The following is a 24,026-nucleotide window of genomic DNA, read 5'->3' as shown; positions in this document are numbered from 1 at the left end:
ACCCCCAAGGCAATCCTTTTCTAGTTGTTATTTGAACATTTAAATGCCCATGCCCACTACTGTTCCTAAATCTGGACTTTGCATGCAGCATCTTCAAGATGGTCTTGACTTTTCTATACTGTATGGCTTTGCCAATATATATTGGGCTTTTTAATATTTGGCAGACTGGGAGGGACATGACGTGAGGCTCTGGTTAACACTCAATACAGTTTCCTGCTGGTAAATGTCACTTTCAAGGACAGCAGGCGACCCCATCCTCTTGTTTCCCATCTTGAAGGGGCATACGTGCCAAGTGCGTTTCTGTTTGCCTTTCCTGCCAGTGGTTGTATAAATCAGGATTACATCTGCGATCAGCATCAGGAAGCGTGGAGGTAAACAATTGGCAGTAGCCAGCAAGTGGACTCAACCGTGTCCTAGCAACCATTCAGAGCAGCTTTATTTTTGGTATGTGTCCCGTAACATGTACAGCTATGTACCTACCTGATGGTTTTAGATAAGATGTTTTTTTTACTCAGTATTTGTTTTTGCAACGGGTCAAGATGATTCTAGACCCATGTAATGGTACATCAAAATGTACATCTTAAGAACCAGCTTTGCAGACAGTTTCTGACTCCAATCAGTTGTATTCACTACAACTTATGAAAGTCCCTTTCTACAAATTGTTTCTGGTGTTTGCACTTTGGGATTTTTGAGGCTATTATTGGGTAGAAGTTTATATGCGAGAGAAATGGTAGATGCCATAAGCAACTTATGCTTTGTTTGGTGCATGCGTATTTGTGTTAAAAGGGTTCACCCTGTCAGCAATGGCTTGATGGAGAAATAAATGCAAAGCCAGGAAACAGTATGAATGCAAAATCTGGAACAGGATATTTTACAGCAGGCTCATGCTGCTGTAGAATGATACTGTTTTCTCTCTTTGTATTCTATATATTTTGCTTGAATGGCCTTGGCCTGACCAGCTGTCACCTTCATCGCTTCAGCTAACCCTGCTTTTTAAGTTCAACTGTCCTCCCATCTTCACAACCCCCCCCCCCCCCCTATGTTTGGGTCTTGTCCAGCAGCCATGGGGATTAGCTGGGGGGATGTGGGGTGGGAATCAGACAAGCTGGGCCCCTGATGGAGACATTAGTGCCACTAGATCACACATTCAACACACAACGCACACACAGACCCCATCCGGCTGCACTGACAAGTAAATCCCTTAAATTTACAATTAATCAACAGCTTGATCCAGTTTATGGAAATGGTTTTATGCTAAATGTGATACTGGTTCTGTGGTTGCATTGAAGTTTAGTATGCGGAATTGAATTCACACCACCTTTCTGCCCAGCAAAGAATCTGACTTAACATATAACCATGTGGTGTATGTTTATTTTACATTTTTTATATAATGTAATTTGCAGCATGGGCCTAGCAATGTTTGCGCTATTTGTATGAATTGTATCCTATTTAAGAGAAATTCAGAGACATGATGTGATGACTGATGTCACTTGTCCTATATTATCAACATGTTGTAGACTTGCCTAGTAATGGATATTCATAGTTTAACTCACACACTACATTGGATGATGGATACATTGGTTTGATCAAGAGTTTGACTGAGACCAGCCTCTGCATTCCCCCTCTCCATTTTTCTCTTACACCATCACGATTACCACGGCTCCTCTGACGGATAACTTGATCCACTGCCAGGTTGCCTTGGCGACATTCGGCAGCACATAAACCAAGGCGATGTTTAGGGAGCGATGTGCCGAAAAGCAGGAAATCTCCTGCATTCCTTATCTCACCCCCTTGGACCGCTCTCCTTCTGCAGTGCTCCGTACCAAACAGAATCTGCCACGAGCCTATGAAAAAACAATTGTATCCGAAGGTTAAACAAGGGGGTTTGAGCTCTTTACCTACACCCTTCCATCCACAGCCTACCTGGAGTCATCCATGAGCAAATGCCTCACCCTTACCTAATTGCCTGGATCTGTATTTTACTGTAAGTTACTTTGGATAAGATGGGGGGGTTCAGACTAAAAATAAATGCTATGGAAAAGCCTTTCCTTACATTCCATCTACCCGATGAGGAAAAGGAAGAGCCAATCTTGGGAGCAGAATGGTGGGAGGAAGTCCTGCTGGGAGAGTGGTGTTTGTGCAGGGAGCAGTGTGATATTTAACTTGTTTTCTTTGCATAGATTTATGTTTGTGTATGGGTGTGTCTTTGTTCATCTCTCATTGCAAAGCCAAACTGGGCTTATAAGCAGATGTCAGTCTCGTCTGCGGCCTCAAAGCTGTGGGCTACATTATCCAGAGCTCTCTTTTCTCCTCCCTTGATATACACTTCCCTCTTGATAACAATCCTCACAATCAAGTTAGAAAAACATGGCAGGTGCATTACAGTATACTAGAGTGTGGCAATCTATTTGTGGCTGTAGTTTGTCCGTCCACTCTCTAAAACCGACTGACTGTGTACAGCTCTGTTATAGCCGTCCCTATTTCCATCATCAATAGACGCACCGCCCCCCCCCCCCCCCCCCCCCTCCCCCACTGGTTCTATAAAAGGCTGTTACTGCCAGACAAGGTCAACATGGCTGTCATCTTTCCTTTTATTCTATGATCAATCAGTTTCTCCACATCTTTTCTCACACGCTCTTGTCCTTTTTTGTATTCAAAATCAATGGCTATAATTATGGAAGGTATTGCATATTTTGTTCCAGCTGTCTAGTAAAGCCTGCATGGTGTAAACATGGAGGGAGAAAGATGTTGAAGGGTCATTGAGTTTTTTCCGGGTCCACTTCTGGGCTAAAGAGGTCAGGAGCATGTGTGTGTGTGGGTGTGTGGGGTTGTGGCGGGGTGGGGGGTGGGGTAGGGGAGGGTTGTCGTTCCTTCGTGACCATTGTAGGCATAACAATGAATGGTACAATAACTGCATCGCCTATAGTGTTATGCGGGGGAAAAGTCACAGACTAATTGTTCTATAAAGGAAACGGAGAAGTACAGCGAGGATGGAGGTGGTGGTGGTGGGGCTAGACTGCTGACCCACATCTTTCTCTGTCAGCACACCGTGTGACAGCCAATCGAAAGGCCCAACAATCGACCTGACATTTAACTTCAATGGCATATAATGGGAACAATGTGTGTTGGTTGCAGGCAGCCGGCACAGAAGCCATTAACCTACTTCCATGATTTTGGGGGTTCAAGGTGCTGGATAAGGATTATATTAGATGTATAATGCATTATTTCCACCACAGATGTGAAATGCAGTCTTTTAAATTTTGACATCGGCAGAGATTTCTATGGTTTTCAGTGACTTAAAATGCTGCGATGCAGACCTTGTTCATTCACAGTTTTAAAGGTCACTATATATATGGAGTGTCCTTTGGTTGGCCTCCACAATTTCCCCGCCTCTCGCAATAACTTTTCTTTGTACACTCGTGTACATCTCCATGTAAATGCACAGCTCGTCATTTTCTTGCCAGTGTTAATGGGTTTCGTTCTGATGAGTGCTTTCACATGTTCACCGATGTCTCTTAATGTTATGTTATATTTTGGGAGAGTCTGGATGTTTGGTGTCAAATGTGCCTGTGTGTATTTGCGGTGGTTTTGTTTCAAGGTGTGGGTTCATCATTGGTGTGTCATCTATGTACTCAGTAGGTTTGTCTGTTTTCTTGTTATCTATGGTGAGGCCTTGTGCCACGTGGCGCACGGCAAGTGTCTGGCCCTCCAAGAGAGCGTGGAGGCGCAGCTGGCTTTAATCAACACCCCTGTTCACCCCACTCAGGAGTAATGTATATCCCTCACTGTAATCCCCCTCACCAACACTCCACACCTTCTCTATGGCCTTTATTTAGACCCCGTTTCTCCCTCGCTTTCTCTCTCTCTCTCTCTCGCTTGCTCGCTCCTCGTCTAGGGACCAGGGTCTCAGACTCTCTTGTGAAAGGGCCTGTCTTCGATTTTCCCCAACACCCTTAGCCAACCTATTAAAGGCTATGAGCAAGAGGTCTCACCATACCTGCTCCCTGAGCTCCCGTTCTCTGTATTAACTATCGCTCATGGCTACTGTGGCTGTTGGTAAACGTGCATAAAAAAGTATTGCTCAAGCAAAAGGAACTGATGGAATTACTCATTTCCTTTTGAGATTGCTTTTTTAATCTTGCGAAGGAACAGAGTTAGTAAGAGATTCAATGATTTAATGGCAGATAGTTAAAGGTCTGTTGTTGTTGTTGTTGTTTTTTAATACTGATTTGACAGTAAATCAGTTATTTTGTGTACTGGATATTATCTTTCATCTGATATCCTCCAGCCCCAGAGAGACAGACAGAGAGAGAGGTTGTTGACCGACCACCAACAAAGGAGGATAATGCTGACCAAAAACCCAGCATCAACTATGTGTTTCGAGGACTCTTCATCTCAGAACTGTTTCTCTCAAGCCAGCTGAAAAGGGGTGTGGGATTGGGCCCATCCTGACCCAATACACGACGATGACAACAACCTCCACATCCTCCATGCCTCTAAAGTCCGAGCGGTCACCCCCATCTTGGAAGAATGTCAACTATAGACTTTATGGGACCCCCACCTCACCCCCAGCCCCCTACATTTGTACTGTAGCTGGGGAACAGGATGTAGAGAAAGGAGGGAGGGAGGGGGGTTGCTGCCTCTATTTGATGGCAGAGTAAATCAGCTGGAAAGCCTGCATGACCAAAACCTCATGCAGGACAGCTGTTGGGACGGGACCAGTCGTCCCAGTCTCTCGGTTGTGATAGGAGTGTATGGTGCCTGCACTTGATGGCATGGCGTGGTGGCCATTAAGGTCAAAGGTCACCTTTTTTTGACCTGTTGAACTGTTCACGTGTCGTATTAGGACAAAGTGTTCCTTCCTTTTTTGTTAGTTTGTTGGGCAGTGGGTGGCACATTTAAAGCACCACTTCAAAGCTTTGGATGGTGATTTAGCTATTCCTCTAGGAGGGTTTTCTAAGGGATGAGGTTTCTAAGGGGTGAAAAGAATCATGTGTTGGCCTGCGTTGGCCTCTCTTTAAAACTGGCCTTGTTTGTGTTGACCTTGCAGTTGGGTTCAACCCCGCGGCAGAGCCAAGGTGACAATCACTGCAGTGATGAACAGTGGCTCGGCACAGAGTGTTCTAAGGATCTGCAGATATAAACAGGAAGTGTTTGTTATGGTTGTGTTATCCTGGGAGAGCGCAGATGAATGTGCTCTGCAGCGCAGCGCCCTTTGGTCCAGATTCCCAGCGACTCATTCACTAACTTGGTTAAAGAATGGAGTAGAGCATTAGACCTTTTTTTTTTTTTTCTTGTTCTGCTCTCCGAAATCCCAAGAAATTGAACTTGGTTGGCGGGACATGAAAAGGTTTGGTTATTACTCAGCAAACAGCTTCCTCCACTGAGCGAGGACCCGAACAGTTCTCAGAATATTTGTTATTCTGGTTTATGCTTCTGTTGCGTTTACTTTTGAAATGCTAATTGACTGATATTTGCTGATATGTGTTTTTTGTTGAGTTCATCAATGTCTGCTGTCTACCCAGCGCCAACGCTTGGCAGCTTTTCAAAATGTTAGCCTCATCCTCCTAGCCCTCCTCGCATGAGATGACACGCATCTCTTCCACAAGGGGGTATTCTGACACAAAGCGCTTATGACCTTGACTTCATAGGCTGAACACGCACACAAAACTCAAGAGACCACGGTCAGGCTCGAGGTTATAAAGCCACGGTCGCAAATGCACACCTGTTCACTGGGGGTCCCTGTTAGTGGAGAGGAGGATGGGACCCAGATGTGGCCCCTGACCATTCCACTGACAGACGGTATGTCACTGCACTTTGTCTGGCCGTGGTTAACTCTCTGCGCTCCCCAACCACCCCTTCCCAGGACATGCTCCACCATACATGGACAAGTGTGGACGCCATGATTTATCATGTTTTGAATGGGCTTTAAAAGATGTACATTATTGCATATGGTACAGCTCAGACAGGGAAAGCCTGTTCACCGGGTTCACCGCTTAGTCAAAGAGAGACTCCTCATTCACAAGATCAGCTATTTCAACAACTTTTTTTGTGTATTTATTATTTTATGTACACCTGTTGCATCACTCAATCCTTGGAGGCCTCAGGGTTGCCATCATAGCAGTAACTGTTATAGGCATACGTCATATTGTATAGAACTAGGTTATATCTTATAAGCATGCTTTTGAAGTGATGCATCTGGTGGAAAAGAGCAATGTCACTGACTTTACTGTCAGTCATCTCATTTTCCTTTTGGTCTGTCTCCAACTCACTCCATTCTGTCCTGTTGTGATGCCTCAGAAACGCACACGCACAGTTTCTTACCTATTCACGTTTAGTTTATCTTCATCTTTGGGATACATATATTTATTATACACAAGATACGGCCAACTTTCCTTATGATAGAATTGTCAATTAAATGTCATTTCAGTTTTAATTCAATAGGATCAACACTTGATTATGGTCCTAATAATCAACAACCTCACTCGCTCCTGATGCTGACTCATTTTGTAGAATTGTCCTAAAATTAGACCACTAGTCTTTTATTGTTAACGTAGACTGAGACTGCACAGTCAGATTTAAAATGAGTCTTTTCATTTGAAATGCCCTTCGGCCCCATAACTAAAGTTCAAGGCATTACATCACTGGTTAAAACGATGAGGCTGTCAGGAATCAGTCAGCATAAAGCTGGACCATTGTGCAAACATGACAGCATGGAGCTGGCAAACAGCCATGCAGACAGTGTGAGCTATTGTCGCAGCACGCTGTTTAGTGACCTCTGACCCTGCCATGTCTGTACCCACGACAAAAGTCCAATTCAGACGTCTCAACACTTTTCAGAAAACATTGAACAAAAATGTCTAATCAGTCCAAGTAACTGATTGCAATGTGGAGTAGTAATACGTTGAGCACAAATGAGACTGGTAGGGTCAGAACTTTGCATTTTAATAATGCATCATTAGGTTATTAATATATTTTTGTCAAATGCATTGCTTTCTTCTTTTATTTTATTATTTATAAATCCCTCTTATTCATGCATTCTCCAACATCCATTCTCTGATAAGTGTGTCGCTCGACAGTCATTAGCCGTTCTGCGGGACAATTTATGGGGACAGGCGCAGGATTTAATGTTACATAGACCACCCTCAATAATTAACGCACAACACAAAAGCCTGCAAGCATAGGAAAAAGTAATTACAACTTCACAGACAACCCTGGAAAATACCATTTGAGTTTATGCTGTTTTTGATCCAAGCTTGTCCAGCACCCCTTCACCAAGCCCAAATCCATCCGCCATCCATCCATCCACACTAGAGCAGGGCTCCATGGGAGGAAAGAGCAGGAGGAGAGGCGGCCTTCACGTGTTCCCCTGGCCCTGGAGCAGACCACCCAGCCCTCGGCCCTTCCTCTTGTCCTCTCACCATCCACCTTTTGTCCAGCCCCCCAGCAGGAGAGTCTCTTCAACACTCTCTGATGAGCTGTGACTTGGTTCTCATTGCCACGAGCAGTGACGTAAGGGGGTCATTTTGTTGCCCCCGCTACAAGAGTTACACTGTAAGTGCTTCAGTGTGTATTTTACTGACTTGGGTCAAATAATGGTGCTGATTCTGGCGACTATGGTTGTGCGACTGTTTTGTTGGTGGACTCTGGGAGCTAGACATAGCCTCTCCCCCTTTTGACCCGCTGTAGGCGTGTCGCTGTAGAAAGTGGCGCACCATGAATATCACAGGATGTCTGACAAGTGATTGACAGGTCGTCTTCAGCCAGAGGACTGGACGCCCGGCCACCTTTTAAACCACGTGGTGTTGGGCACAGTGTCCTCAAACAAACCTTTCCGGGCTTGTCATTCAAGGACGTGTTGGTGACGGCCAACCTCTACTTACTGTCTTCTTACGGTCGAGAAAGATCAACCGGGCGGAAATACCGAGATGGGGAGCATGGAGAGTTCAATGGAAGTAACGCGGGCCTCATGTCGAGCAGCAGCCTGCGTATCCCTAAAGCGGGGCCACCAAGTGTGGTTGTTTCACTGGCACTCCAGAGTGACACTATTGGTCTGGTGGATAGGGATGCCTCACCCTCTCATTTTCTCGTTCGCTCCACAAATCGCACAGTCTCACACTGTAATAAAGAAGAGTCAAAACAAACACGCCCAAGAGAGTGGAACGAATGGGGGAAATTATAGAACGCCTGTGCGCTGGTTTAGTTTGTTTATTCTATTATATTTGTAATAGTTGATCCGTCCCTCTTTCATGCGTTTCGCCGTTCCATCAATAGGAGGGTATAGGCGCCTGTCCTCTGGATAGCCTAAGGCCCTGTCCCAATTCTCCCACTTCCCCTAGATTTGAGCCCTAATCCTAGATTTTGCACGTTCCCGCGAAGGGGTAGGGTGTCCCAATACTTAAGAGAGCAAGGGGGAGTGCTGTTTTTCCCTTAAAATCAACCCTTGAACGCTAGCCAGCTCGGTAGCTGACTTGCAACTAAGGGCACTCAAAGCAAGTATTCTTGTTAAGGGGAGAGCAATGGGACTGGGCCTAAGATGGATAAGGAATCGAGGGCCCTTGACTGCATTCCAGATATGAGGGCTGATATGCTCTTGGTTCCTCGCTTTGTGTTGGAGCCCATTCCCCCAGAGGAGGCGGCCAGAAATGTGGGCCTATGCCACACTCCCGTCCCCCACACCCACCCTGTTCCGGGCGGGCTGGTACTGCAGGGTCTGATGAGCCCCAGGATAATGGCCTTGTCCCTGGAGCTGGGTGAGGAATGCGCAGGCGAGACGTTATCGCCAGCTTGTTGGTATCATCTGACCTCCATCCCCAGAGATGGGGATGACAAACCACATCATGGCCCCCCCCTCCCCCCTCCTTCCATACTCCACTTTAACTCTAACGCAAGGTTACCATTGCTCCTCCTACTTTTTTCCTTACAAGGTTATGCCGATGTGGGTATGGGGGGGTGTGTCTGTGTACGTGTGTGAGCATGCCTGTCACTTTGGTGAATACTACTCTACCCCCCCCCCACTCCCTTATTATAATTCCTGCTTTCTTGGATTCGGAAGCAAATCATTTTTCTATTTTTGCAACGTATTCATGCAACAGCTTTGGCGACAAAGTACTCCGATAATTTAGCTTAATATCCTTGTCAGAATAGAAAGTTGTCAAATATGAAATGAATTGGATATGATCTATATAATATATAAGATAAGAAAAATAAGTTAATTATTAAACAGAGGTATAATTTAAGTCATAACTCATCAAAATGCACCTCATCTTGGATCCATGCCCAGTGTTTTAAGTAGACCTTTTCTAAAAGCTCAGTGTTTAGTAATTATTTTTCTAATGAGAATCTAGCCATTTAGTTATCGGCCTACTAAAGGATCTTAAACAGCCTTAAGATTTAACTCAACGATGGCAACATCCTAAAATCATGCTTATCCAAAGACCAATGCACTCAATTGTATTGCCTCCCCAAGCATAGCAAATTCAGTTTCACTTTGTCCTCATCCTCAGTCAGATGGAGTGAATTACATGATTATAATAATCTCAGATATCAACTCCTGTTCCTAATATGACAATTATGTGAAACCATCAACCTCCACCTATTTTGTATGTAACATTCGTAACTCTAAACTCAAGAATTATTTTCCCAGTTGATTAACTCTTTTCTCCTCGTTTTATTGTTTGTTGACTGCCTAAGTTTCCAATAGAGTGAAGGTCTTCCCTTTTGGGTGTTGTGTGCACTACACCCAGCCGTCTCTTATTCTCTGTCCAGGGGGAATGCACTGGGTGGGGGTGAGACAGAGAGAGGAAAGCAAAGGGAGAGACGAGGAGAAAGGGAAGACGAGAGGAGGGAGGGGATGAGTTTGTTAGTGGGAAGCGCAGGCTGCCAAGGGGTCATTTCCTTTTAATGCTGGCTGCCCTCTCTCCAGGCCCCTCACTGCACACATGCGTGCACACATACACACAAGCACGCACACGCACCAGCGCTCGCATACGCACGCATGCATTGATGCACACACAGCCCATACCACACACCACACACCACAAATCTATAGATATTTATACAGACTGACAGTCAACACATTTTTTTTTACTGTCATGCTTGCTTTCATATACTGAAGCTTCTTCCTCCTCCTTCAGAAAGGGAGGGACGAAGGAGCCCACGAGAGAGAGAGAGAGAGAGAGAGAGAGAGTGAGAGGGGGAGAGAGCAGGGACAATGTCAACAGCAGCGTTCCCAGCGCAGTCAGCTGAAACCCAGACCTCTGAATTGTAGTGGAAACTGCAGCGAGGACCGCCTCTAGTCAGGACCCCCGCACCCAACTCCAGCAATGCCACGGGACTCCACCACTTCACGCACACTCTCAACCGCCCAGAGGAACACAAATCCACGTCGTGGTCGAAGGTACTGATGCTCTGTGAGTTCGCTTTCGCCCCGACTGTTTCTTCTTCCGTGGGTCTTTAAAAGAAAACAGGTTTTAGTTATTTTCCGGGCAGACTGGGTCTGGGGAGGCGACACCGCCAGGATCCATCACGCGGCGGAGGCTGTCTGGGATGGGTAAGCCTGGAGGGGGAACCTGATCAGGACACTGATACCTCTAGGCCTCCCCGGGGTCAGCCAGAGTAGTAGTAGTAGTAAGTTACTGTGTAGTGTTGTTGTTCTCGCAGTAGGAGGGTGCACACAACACTGGACCACAGACTTGAGGGGGAAATGGGGCGGGTATCTCACCGCTGGAGATTTGCGGCATGATCCTTTTTAGTTTGCAGACTATAATGTAATCGGCCCGGTTTTATGAGTGAGAATGTTGGAGATTGCACTTCAAAGATGTTTTGGCTTGTTGCAGGGAAGCGGCACACGCTGTGGTTCAAAGCCGTCCAAAGTATTTTTGTGCAGTAGCTTTTCTAGGTCATAATTAATGACTGAGGCTGGTCTGCTGAAACAGGAGCAGTGTTGAGATTCCCAGGTCTCCCCTCAAAGGCGTGAATAGCTCAGCTTCCTTTTGGTCTGTGCTTGTGCACCGAGACGTCTAGATATCTTCTTTAACTCGCTGCCACAGTGTCTTATGTAACACGACAGTGTTGCATCTCTGTTCCGTTTCAATGCAGCCCATTTGTCATTGGTTTTACTAAGATGGTTTCTTCCATATTTGGTATCGAAAACATCTGTGGAATGCATGTCTAGGATGGGCAATTTAAAGCTAGGGTAATATCCAAAAGTCGTCAGAAGGCATTTATGCAATCCTGGGACACAGTATTCCCAAAATTCCAATGTTTGGAATTTCAAGTATTGACAGAGGATGCGATGGTGTCATATGGAACAGGAACACATCTATTTTTGCACAAAGTGTGGAATGATGGCACTCATTTATAAATGTCTCAGTGAGCCGATCGGTAATAACAAGTGTGACTTGGTAGCGACAGACATTCCAGATTCTCTTCTTCCTATTTCACATTCCACTCTTTAAAGAACATTGATGCCATATATTCATGAATATATGAACGCTGCAGCCTCTAGAGATGTTGCTATCATTTTTTAATATTATTTTGGGCTTTGTTGCCAGTGCCATTTCAGTCAGTACTGAGAAATGATTATAGAATGGTATATCAATCCCGTGAAGTTTACAGCACCGAAACCTTGCACAAATCACACACACAAAAAAAGTGATTTCCATATAGCATGATATCTCTATGTAAGGGGAGTACTAACATACACTAACTCCCCATCTGCGTCCCTTAGAACACTAGTGTACACCCCCAACTTGTCACTGCCTTTGAGGACTAATGGGGGAGAGATGGTGTCTTTGCATTATGTATAATGTGTATAAATATACCTTTCCACTACACCGCACGCATGCTTAATCTTGTGTTGCCGTAAGTCCTCATGTGCTTTATCCGTTGGCCTAGCAGGGTCACATTGGCAACAGTCCTTGTGCTGGTAAGGCATTAACGAATGATGTATGCACGCACACACGCACGCACGCACGCACACACACACACTCTACCGTTAGCTCCTTCAGAGCTTTTCATATTTTATCGTCCATAATGTATTCATGAACTACTCTTCCAGGATTAGCAGGAGTATGAGTGAACGTTGGCCAGTCACTGTATTTGAGTGCACTAAACCCGGTGCTAACTGGAATCCCAACAGCCTCCCGATTATAAAAAAAGTAGTGAAAACTCTCATTTAACCCACATTGAATAAATCGGCTTAAAGGCAAGTATCCGATACCCATGTATCCGAATAATTTGCTTATTTTATTTACACGGTTTTGTCTTAGGATGGAGACGCACGGCACACATGCCAGTATGAATTCAGTGGAAACATTGCTTGGCAATTTCTCCTTTTTTCCCCCCCTCTCCTTCCTTTACTGGAAGTTCCCGAACTCGCTGCGAGTCAAAAGGCGGCCATTATATTTGTGCCAGTGACACACTTCCAGAGGCTGAGGGTGATGTGTAAGCATATCTCCTCCGTACAGTGCTTCTATTCAGCACACAGCCCCACCGCAGGCTGTTTTTAAAAAAAGAGCCTGGTCACTTCTAAAGACTGCCCCTCGCTATGCTGCTATAACCGTCTCTGATGAGCATTCCAGACATTACCCACAAGCCCCTGGAACCTATATGCTCCCATGCTGCAGCTGTTGACCTTAAGCCTGACCACCACGCACAATATAAAGACATAAAGTGCATTAGGCAGAGCCCAAATCCTGTGGCGAGTCGTCACCCTTGACTGACACCGGGCCAAGACAATGGTGATTATTTGATGAAGAATCGTAATAAAAGGGCTGAATCCAGTATAACGTATGTCCTTGTTGATGCTTTGTTGGCCTCAGTGCTAGTATAATCGAAATAATGGTTAAGCTGAGGATTTATTTTGCCCAGAGACGCCTGTTGTCGAGCAAGCCTTCAAAATACTCCACGATGGTCGCCATGGCATTGAGTCTGCCGAGACCACTGTTAATACAATATTGGGCTTTTGGAAAGTCTGAGGGCCCTTTCCTTAACCGTGTCCACATTTGCAACACTGCCAAACATGTATATACTGTAGCTGTAACAACATAGCTTTAGTTAGACTCGCCACCCAAATGTGAAATTAGAAAACGATTTGACACGCACACAGGGCACCACTGGGATTCGTACCAGATTTAAGGCATGCCAAGAGTTGGCTTTCAAACATTCGCCTCTCTAATGTGTTGGGACGTCGGGGGGCAAGTGGCATGCGACACGGCCGCCTTTCTTCTTGTGCCCAGTATTAATAGCATAGATGTCACAGCGATCTGATCTAAAAATAATAAAAAAAAAAAAGTAAGGACGCTTCACTCAGCTTGTGGTGAAGTGGGTCCACATCCATACCCCCGTGTGGCTGCAGCCGCCCGACGTCCCGCCCATCGCTCCTGCCTGTCCAACAATAACACCCTTCCTAAGTGGGGACATGTGCAGGTCTCGATGCATGGCACCTTTTGGCTCAAAGAATGGGAAAGGTGTATTCTTGGGTAGGAATAAGGTGGTCGGTGCCAATGCACTCAGGAGGAAAAAACGATTGAGAGTTACAAAGACGAGTTGACCTTGCAGAGCTCTTCTACCCTGGGCTGAAGACTTGAAAACATTTTAGGGAGTGATATTTAACTAAATGATATTTAACATTTTGTCGTATGTCCTCACCAGGTTTCGTATTTCACTTTTTCTTTTTTGGGTCCAGTTTGTGTCTGCGGTTGGTGGCTTCCATCGAGTGGTTTAAAATGTTTACAATAATTTGCTTCAAATCTTAACAGTGCAGGGCTAGGATCACGACAGCCCCATCATTATGCTGTATAGCTGTTATAATTATATTATATATAATATAGCTGCTATATTATTTTCCATAAAAGACTTGAGCTGTTAAAGAAAACACTGCCATTCTTGCGGTGCGGTGTAGGCGACTGTGTTTTGGCACAGACCAAATTGCCCCATTTATGAATCAAACTAAATGAAATGGCGATTAATGCCATCCCCAGAGAAATTGAACTTTCTTATTTTTCCCTCCAGTGGTTCATTTAAAGTATTTCCACCTTATGGCAGTGGGGGGAAAGGGAATGTATGGGGGGGTTGTATTGTTCCTCAGGGCCATTTTTAAAGCAGCCCTGCTTGTGTTTGTTTTTGAATGAAAAGCCAACACGAATTCTGTGCGGTTTTAATTGCTTGAGTCTGTGGTGTTTGAATTTGTCATGATGAAGTATAGCGTTGACTGTGTATTTCCCAGACGGTAACACTGGAGATCAAAGTGCAGTTTAACATGGTCTCATGGGGAATAAAATCAAATAATCACATAACAATATTTACTATATTTAACTATGTATGGGACCATTTATGGTGGTCATTGTGAAATGTGTACATACAATGTACTTCATCTGTACTGTGGCATTCTGCCACAAGCTTGTAAACAAATGCAAAAGTAAAAGATGACTCACACAATATTTAAGCATTAAACAATTACAGCATTTAATAATAATTGTGGTTGTGGTCAATTTAAAATGAGTTATTTGGATTTGTTTTCCTGTTTGGGTAATTATTAATAATTGCCCCCTGACAGACTTATTGAATGGCCAGACATTGCTGTATGTGTATTATATATAAATCCTTGTTGTCCCAAGTGCCTGAGGGCCAAAACATTACCAAATTAAAGAGAATTGCATATGGGTCGAGAGTGGGACACTGTTTCTTTCTACTTGTAAGTCTTTGACAGTGATCTGCACCTCATTACAACCGAAGCCCTCCTCAAAGAGAGCTGGAATCTCAATTCATGACATCCGAGGCCTCGCCGTTTCCTTATGGGGTCCTAAAGGAAGACGGGAAGCAATGTTTGAAGGAGAAAGTGTGTGAAAAGAATAAAGGGGGAGGAAGGGAGAGGGGGTAGAGGGACAAAGGGAAGGGTGGGCTTCCCCATCTTTGGGTTCCTGAGTTGATCCTGGCTGACTACGATCACGTAGCTCTAGATTGTATCAGTTGTCCGGAGCCTCAGGATGAGTGCGTGTGGGCGGAGGTGGACCGCTCGCCGCGTCGCTGAAACAACAAATCCGGAACCTTTTCTTTACTGCTCTTTCGTATCCGGGGCACACTTTAATTACTTTCTTTTAGTTTTCCGATTGTCGAAATTGTAAATACTTTTCTATTTCTACTTGTTTTTTTTGCTTGTTATGATCACTCCAAATGACTGTCCCACTGCCCTAACCCACTGCCGATATACACCAAAGAGGGGGGCTAACTCTATCTGCAAACCCTACCGGGCCCCAGCAGAGTTGTCCATTCCAAATCCTCCCGCCCATTGTCCGGGGTTCACATGGCCTGGTACGCGAGCACCTCATGAAAGCATTTGCCTCCCAACGTGAAATCCCTAGCAGAATACGTGCTTTCAAAGCCAGCAGAGGAATGCCCCTGCATGCAAATGTAGCGTGAAAGTAATGCTAGCGCTTCCACCGCGAGGCTCCGTCATTTGTCAGCTGAGGCTCCACACTGAAATAGTTTCTGATGTCACATCTCAGGAATGTAAGCCTATGTGTGTAACTGTGTGTGGATTTATTGGATTTTATTTGGTGTGTGTGTGTGTGTGTGTGTGTGTGTGTGTGTGTGTGTGTGTGTGTGTGTGTGTGTGTGTGTGTGTGTGTGTGTGTGTGTGTGTGTGTGTGTGTGTGTGTGTGTGTGTGTGTTAACCCATGCGCCGTTGAAGAGCGGTAATCAATCTGACCGTGACTAAAAGCTACCTATTATGTTGGCATGTAACGCCGCCACAACAAGGCGCCGTGCCAGGCACAAGGGGCTCCCCTGTCTCTGGACTACCCCGCATTGCCAAGAGATTACTCGCACTTCACTGGAAGTGGTATCAAGTTATTGCTGGAAATTGACCTTGCATCACTCGCGGCCAGCCGGCCACCCATAGTGCCTCCGCCACCCACCCGTGTCCAGTGGGTGGGTGGGTGGCATCATTAGAAAGTGATGCATGAGTAAAAGGATGATCTCAACACGGCGAATCCAGACTGAATGTAGCGGAGGAAAGTGGCGTCCGGGGCGCTTTCGTCCCTGCATGCTACGCTAATGTAACGGATTAGCTTCACAATGTGACCTCTGACCCCGACCTGGAATAAATGACATCTACAGGGTTCCCCCCCCCCCCCTTGTGGGCCCTGGTTTGTGTGTGGTTGGGGGAGTGGGGGTGGGGGGGCATTTTGGAGCAAAATATTTAAATCTTCCCAAATAGGCACATTGGTGATTTAACTTTTCTGTCAAAAAAAGAAAAAATGGTTGCGGGCCAAGTTCATTAGTCGATGGACAGACAGGCCGGCAGACAGTGAAAAGTGTGTGTTTTGGGGGGGGGGGGGCGGCATGTCAGTTGGTGGGCAACACTCCAAAGAGGGCATAACTCCAGTGTGTCTAATGGCTGCTGTGAATGGACGCTAATTTCCCTTGACGGGATAGCAATGAAAGTGTGAATCATGTTGGTGTTTGTTGAGGTGTTTGTTACCAATGCTAATGACACAGGGGCTGTCGCCAACCTGTTATGCACATGCCTACACGTACAGTCCAGCTGCACATTGTCAAGTATACCAAGGTCCAGCTTGTGCACTGCACTCACTCACTTTGACAAACCACCTTTTCCTGTTGTTTCTTTTTGTGTTGTGCATTCGCACCCTCTGGAATTAATAAGCTCCCAGCAATTGTCAACACATACCGAAACCTACACAATAATGACCATTGCCAAAATCAATGCTGTCCATCTGGTACTTAAAACCCTTGCTCCGCATCAGACGTTTTATAATTTTTTTTGTTTTGTTTTAGTTCTAACGAACCCAACATTCCCATTGCAATATCCTGGAGTAATGGTCCTCATTCATGGGTCCAAGATAAAAAAAACCTCATCCTCCATCTTTTGCCATTGATAATCACTCAAGTCCATGTCTATAAGGGGGGCACAAAAGCTATGTGGTTTTCCAGGATGGGAGCCATGCTTCTGCCACTGTGTGTGTTTGCATTGCACATATGCACGTGTGTATTTGGTCTAGAGAAAAGGTTATAGTGTCGTGGGACAGATGTGTTTCGGTCGAATGCAAGTTATGCAGGCACATATGTTTTGTGGAGACTGATCGCCACATACAGACACACACGGAACTCTCTCATACTAGACAGAACTCACTTTCTCTCGATCTGTCTCTCTTTCTCTCCATCGCGCTCTCCCGCTCTATCCTTACATCTAGCAGCGGCCTGTACCAGCCATTTCTCGCGCTCTCTCTCGCTCTCTCTCGCTCTCTCTCACTCTCTCTCGCTCTCTCACTCTCTTTCGTCTCCCAGTCTCTCGCTCCCCTCCACTGACCTACTTCCCTGCGATGAGGTAGTGGGCTGAATAAGAAGTGGCAGTAGCTCAAACCCCCCCCTGCCTCCCCCCCCCCCCCCTTTTCATCTCTCTGTCTCTCCCTCACCCTCTCTCTCTCCCTCAGCCTCTCTCTCTCCCTCACCCTCTCTCTCTCCCTCACCCTCTCTCTCTCCCTCAGCCTCTCTCTCTCTCCCTCCCTGCCTTGCTGCTCTCCATCTCCTTCAAACGTAGAGCAGCCTCCCTTGCTTCCGAGCCTGTGGCATGTAACTATACGCCGTTTGTGTTCCTGGGCGAGTGTGCGTAAGCTCATTCCTTCACACATGAATGCTTGTATGCTGTATGAATCTATATATACATTTTATCTTAGTGTCCCTGCTGCATATTAAATGTATGAAATATGTGACTGTGTGTGGAAAACCACGCATTATGGTACACACACCACATTTATTTCAGTGGCATGTTAACCAGGATTAAAGATGTGTTTGTGTGTGCAATTTTTATGGCTACAGCTTTCGGAGCATTTCTGCTCTTCCTCGTGCATTTGCCAACTAGACCGTGTGTCTGTCTGTCTGTCTGTCTGTCTCATACACACTCAAAGGCAGAGCATAACCTTTTCAAGTCACATTGATTTACCTATTGGAGATGGAGATTCTAAGTCCACTCTGACATTTAAACAAATCAAAATGCACTACACCTGCATGTGCGTTGAATGACAGGGGGAACGTTGTGCACGTGTGCACCTGAGTCACAGGTGGGCCTGAGGGCTGGGGGTGGGACGGCGGGATTGGCAGCAGCGAGGCAACAGGAGATAAAAATGTCAAGAGAAATCTATGTTTCTGAACATGTCGAGAATGTAAGTGGGAAAATCGACCACAGATGGTCTTGCCAGAATGGACGACAAAGATTCCACCCTAAAGCAAGAAGTGACGGATGGTGGGAAATATAAGAAGAGAGGGAAGCCGAATGGAGAACTAGGAGATATGTTCAGTAGCGGTGTGTGTGTGTGTGTGTGTGTGTGTGTGTGTGTGTGTGTGTGTGTGTGTGTGTGTGTGTGTGTGTGTGTGTGTGTGTGTGTGTGTGTGTGTGTGTGTGTGTGTGTGTGTGTGTGCGTCCATTGGCCTACCTAACCTAACCTAGGTATTGGCTGGAATACGGCCAGTGGAGCTGGTGTTGAGTGAGCAGCGGCCACACATGGGGCTCTTTTGGAGGGTGTAGATAGACACACACACTCTTTAGGGACGGGACGGTTGGGGATGTTTCCTCACTGGATAGATTAAATCCCCTATAGAGCAGCCCCTTCTACATCGGGCTTGGCCAGCTGTCTACAGCAACGGTAACTAACCACAGATATCTGGATAGGGCCTCACACTGCACTGGAGCTTGTAGTCATTAAAGCCGTGAAAAACTGAAGCTCAGTCTACAACCCCCCCCCCCCCCACCAACACCACACTCCTACCCCGCACCCTCACAAGAAGTGGGCCTGTACCCTGGTGCAGCTTTTTCAGGTGCAGAAATTATAGCGCAGGAAAAAATCCTTCAAGGCTAATTTCCTGGAGGTTTAGGCTGTCAGCCCGCTGTTTGTAACCGCCGGTGTGATTCGTCGCAATTCCTCACAATTAGTTTCTCTTTCCTTTTTTTTTTTTTTTAGCCGGTAACTGTTATCCTCGTGCTGTTGTGCGTATGAATGTGAAAGCTGCCATGAGTAATGGGGGGAAGATCCTCCTGTTGACATGTGAACAGATCATTTTTGCTTTGAGTCCATATTTGTGTCTATGCTTTATGATTTGTGTCACTGCAGCCTCTCAAGACTGCTGGCACACAGGTCTTGTTTTTGTTGTTGTATGTCGTTTCTATGGAGATGGATATTATGGGGGAGAATGTCTCCCTGGGCATCCCGGCAGCCACGGGTTATTTCTGCACACGCATGCACCACACATGCACACGCACATACTGGACATAAGAAGTCGGAAATGCAGACCTAAACTGCAACAACTTCTATAATTGTCCTACAGTACACTGACGCAACAGCCTGCAAATGCTCGGACAGGATTTGGGAGGAGCTCCTCTGAAAACGTGCATGGGAACTTTCGGCAGGCCTTCAAATATAACCAGGAGGGAAAGTTGGAGAAGCCCTGTATTCTTTTTCCATTTGAGGGAGAACCGCCTCTAAAGTCTGTTTCCACAGCGCATACGGCTCTGCTCTGCCCTCAAAGGGCTGGCATGTTCGGCAAGGCGGAATAAATGGAAATTAACCATTGTCCATCCGTCGTCGAACGATAGTTAATGGAAATAGTGTTTTTCTCTTTCTTTTTTGTTTTCGATGCTTCCCAACCCCCTCCTTCAACCAAAGCCCCAGACTCTGGCTACAACGCATTCATAAAGAATTTACCGACCGTCTATTTTTAGACCTTCGCCGCGAGAGCTCGTGCACCGAGGTGACGTGCGAGTGTGAGAGAGGGGGCGGGGGGCGGGGGGTGGGGGGGGGGTGTATGGGGGGGGGGGGGGGGGGGGGGGGGGGGTGGATGGTGGGGAGCGAGGCTAATGTCGGGGATGTGTGGTGGACTCTGCCGTCTCATGGTGAACTCAAGTCGTAAACTTTCACAGCCTTCGGAAATGAACAGCTGCAGCTTCTCGGATTAGGACGAGTTTGTGGAGTTTGTTATTTTGGATTGTTATGACAATTCATAAGTCATTCAATGATATTAATCACAATATATTAATCACAATAATTCTGTCACTGTGCTAGGGAAGCTTTGGGCAGAGAGAACATTGTGGCAAAGTCTGTTTTCTTAGTCCATGCTATTTGCGTTAATATGCGAAGAAGTCCAATTCATTCATACATTTGTCAAGTATCTCGCAAGTTTGAACCTACATTTTGAATTATGTTTACAATAGTGCGTGTTATTTAGTGGTGTGACTGTGGTGTAGTGGTGGTGTGACTGTAGAGGAAAGGCATATTGTTTACTACAGACCACCCATATCTCTTTCATACCATTGAGGAAATCCTTCAGGGTGTTCAGACTCATTCAGAGGACACAAACACACACCCCACTCTCCTCAGTACCATGCCACTGACGCACCGGGTGCAATTAGACACAGGCCATACACACAATGAGAGCACTATTGTGTGCCTGCTGCAACAAGAGTTTACTTTGAGTTCTGAGAGCAGCCAGTGCCGCTGCCCGTCAGGTTTTCAGTTGTACTACACATAACAGGACTGGAACAGCTCATCAGAGGAAGGGTTTTTGATGTTTTTGAATAGGTGCTGCAACACACTAGCTGCTATATATCTATATACTGCTGGGTAGGGCCTTAGGGTTATGCACCATTTTCCTAACCACTTTCTTCCACTTTCTTCTCTCTTCCAGATGATGCCTCCTAGATAGCAGCCTTGTCTGTCCCCCCCCTCCCCCTCCCCCTCCCTTTCCCTGCCCTGCCCCACCCCGACCCCTCCCTCTCCCCCCGGTGACCTCCAGCACCATGCCCCCCAGGAAGAGGACGCGGCCCGGCCTGGGCTTCCTGTGCTGCTTCGGCAGCACCGAGCCCCCGGAGATCAACCTGAAAGACAGCGTGCCGCTGCAGCTGCTGGAGTTCAGCGCCCCAATGCCCCCCGCCGACGAGCTCAACGCCCGCTTCTCCGAACTGGTGGTGAGTGACTGAGCGGAGGTGGGAAGTGTGGTCCTGGAGACGGGCAGTGTGGTCCTATCGGCGCGCCGTATACCGGTGTACCACTGGCTCGGGGAATGTGTGGCCTCCTTTTGGTTTTTTATACTCTTGCCCCTGCTAACTGTTGTCAAACAGGGGTTCATTTTCTTTTTGAATTATGGAATGTATAATGTTGTGTGTTGTTAGAGTGAAGTAAAGGGAAGAAAGTTACAAAGCCATGTGCTTTGACTCATCCCAAAACACATGTACCAGTACACCTGTTAAAGTAGCCTGCAGTAATCCTATGAACCTATTCATTTTAAATGTGACCTTTTCAATGCTACATGGGGGAACCCTTAAAATAAACTGCTTTCCTTTGCAACAAAGTGAAAGTAAGTGCTGTATATTTTTGCTGGAATGTTAATGTTAAATTTAGGAACTTTTCCTAAGTGCAAGCAATGCAACTCCATCCTCTCAGCATGTCCTTCATTATCCAGTGCCCCGCACCGGGATTAGAGCCGGGACCGGTAAGAACGGGTTAAGAGTGCCTGCGGTGGGCTCTCTTGATGGTTGGATAGACATGCCTCCCCCCATTCTCCTTCCCTTCCCCTTTTCCACCTCATCCCCCTCATCCCTCCCAACGGTTCCCTTTTCCACTGCTCCTAGTTCCCTGTAACCACACCCAGCTCTCGCCTCATCCCTCGTGCCCAGCTCATGTTTGTTGGCCGTGTCTTGCGAGGCTTCAGCGCGGGTGCCAGATGGGCATGGCTGAGCTGTGTTGTGCACCCGCTGTGAGGAACGGGGGCTTTGGGCACAGCTGTCTAAGCGGAGGATTCTGCTCAACGCAAAGCGGCTGCCTGGACCATCATGGGAAAAGGACACTTTTCACAGGATCACATTCTCAGATTCCTTCTTTCAATATGGCTCTTTTGGTTTGTTGAGTGGTATTCATGAGTGGTATTCTCCATTATTCGACGTTGTCTCTGAGTTCGCTCACAGGAAGCAGCCCTCTCCTTGCCCCCCAACATCGATTTAAGAAAAGATGGAAATCCTTTTCTGATGGAAACTTCTTTACTGGTATTGCTGCAGATGTTTTCTTAGTCATTTCGTTCCACTCAGTTTTGGATAATTGGATAAACTGGAAAGCTGAAACCATGTAGCTTTTGCGCTCATTGTTGTGTTAAAGCAGGACACCCAATGCAGAACATACTGAGGAGAGTATTTAGGACATTCAAATGATATTATATTGCACACTAAGCAGATGGCTTTTCATCCAAAAGCAACATAAGTACATTCATCATTAGTAGTCAAAATTCTTCTTTGAAAGAGCCTTCATTTAAAACGAGTGGGGAAATATGTTAGTGGGGAAATATGTTTACAGTACTTGACTTCACCCAAATGTCTATGACCTTGAAGGGATGGGTCTTCAGCCTCTGGTTAGGATGAATGTTAGATAGTCGATGCATTCCTATTGCATTGGATAGTCGGTTCATATCCTATGCTATGGCAGCATAGCATAGAATGAATGCCAGGTTGCCAGTCAATTGGTGATTACATTAAGTGCAGTCAAATAAATTGGTTATCAAAATAGTTCCTTCTAACTTCCCCTTTTTGTCCGAGTTCAAAGACGGCCCAAACGTAAGATAAGGCAAAAAGAAGACCCATTCTGTTTGGGCTAAAATGGAAACCCACCTAGCATGTTGGAATACTTAGCCAAATCAGAACAGACTTCACGGTAGGAAGACCCAACGAACCAAAGACTTTGGGAAGGAAGTACCTGAGTTTCATGAACCTCGGACAGATGCAGAGAAGGCAGAAATAGAGAGTTCCCCTTGGGAGGTTCCTTTTAAAATTTCCAAACCTCTGTACTCATGGCTCTCATCAGCTCATCAGGGTGAGGGGAGGAGGATCCTGTGTTTTCAGTTGGGAATTGGGGCCATCAAACACATGTTTTTGAGTATATTTGACGGTTATCATTGAATGGCTCAGAATGGATCGTCTGGCATATGCAAAACTACATGTTTGGCCTGTAGGTAGGTTCAGGTCATGTCTAGAAGAATGTATGCTTGAACTGCTATTGCTCTTCAAGTTTTGTTTCCATAAGGCAATAGACCTTAGCCTGCCACTATAAATAAAATCTAACTAGCGTAGCGCAAAACCACAATCTTTTTGGGAGTTCCACCTATATACCGTTACTCACTTTGTGACAGGTGGATTCCAGGCTGTATTTTTTGGATAACCAATACACCAACGACTGCTGCCAAAGTGGCCACAATGGTGGTGAATTGATGTCCTCCTACATCTGTTTAACTGATGATGTGGTCAGCGCGATGACATGTTTGACCGTTCGTCCAAGCATCTGTTTGACTGGACCTCCAGGAGATCTGTACCCTGGACATGTCGTATGTTACACTTCTTTGTTACAAAGAGTCAAGGCTAAAACATTGAATGAGGAAGGAAAATGTACCACGGCATGTTGCCATGGTAATAGCAGACGGGGTTATTGTTATGAAAGGCTTCCCCAGGAGAAGAGTGAGACTCAACAGGGCCTATCGTTGTGAGTGGGAGTGACATATTGGGGCCAGGCAGGGACACAAACCTACACTCCTGTTCACGTCCATAACATGTTCTTGTTGTGTGTCTAAATCATAGATTGGGTCTAGAGGCTCTTCTACACCAGATGGATCTATATCCGAATCCTAGCATTAGCTGACGTATAAGGTCTGTTGGCTATGCCAGTGATGTTCAGTCTAATTAAAACTTTATACACATCCTTCAGGATCTGTACAGTGAAGAAAAGTAACTTTAATTGGAACCGCCTCAGTTTGGTATATTTGTTAACCAAGTTCAAAATGTAACTAACTGCTTGGGCAGATAATGAAATGAAAAAACGACAACAAAGATTTAAAAAGAAACTGGGGTGAATAATGAATGTTTATGGCCTGTATCTTCTTCAACGCCCTGCCTTGTAGAGGCTACCATTTTCAACCCTGTGGTGCCGTCAAGCAGTCTGCATCCATCTATACCTGTTGGAACAGTGACCACATCT

At 46.0% G+C, this 24,026-nt stretch overlaps 1 protein-coding gene across 1 annotated transcript in view; it reads left to right on the top strand.

Moving 5' to 3' along the window:
- daam2 (dishevelled associated activator of morphogenesis 2) overlaps positions 1 to 24,026 on the top strand; it is a 72,670-nt gene that overhangs the window by 8,395 nt on the left and 40,249 nt on the right. The window contains exon 2 of the mRNA XM_084481806.1: positions 20,701 to 20,980. Within this exon, the coding sequence (XP_084337932.1) occupies positions 20,813 to 20,980 (168 nt within the window). The 5' untranslated portion in view covers positions 20,701 to 20,812. The remainder of the gene's footprint in view (positions 1 to 20,700; positions 20,981 to 24,026) is intronic.

The sequence above is a fragment of the Micromesistius poutassou genome (assembly GCF_964030765.1).
Source record: "Micromesistius poutassou genome assembly, chromosome: 17".
NCBI classification, from domain to species: domain Eukaryota; kingdom Metazoa; phylum Chordata; class Actinopteri; order Gadiformes; family Gadidae; genus Micromesistius; species Micromesistius poutassou.
The sequence above is the reverse complement of the archived record's forward strand: the minus strand, read 5'-3'. Positions and strand labels throughout refer to the sequence as shown.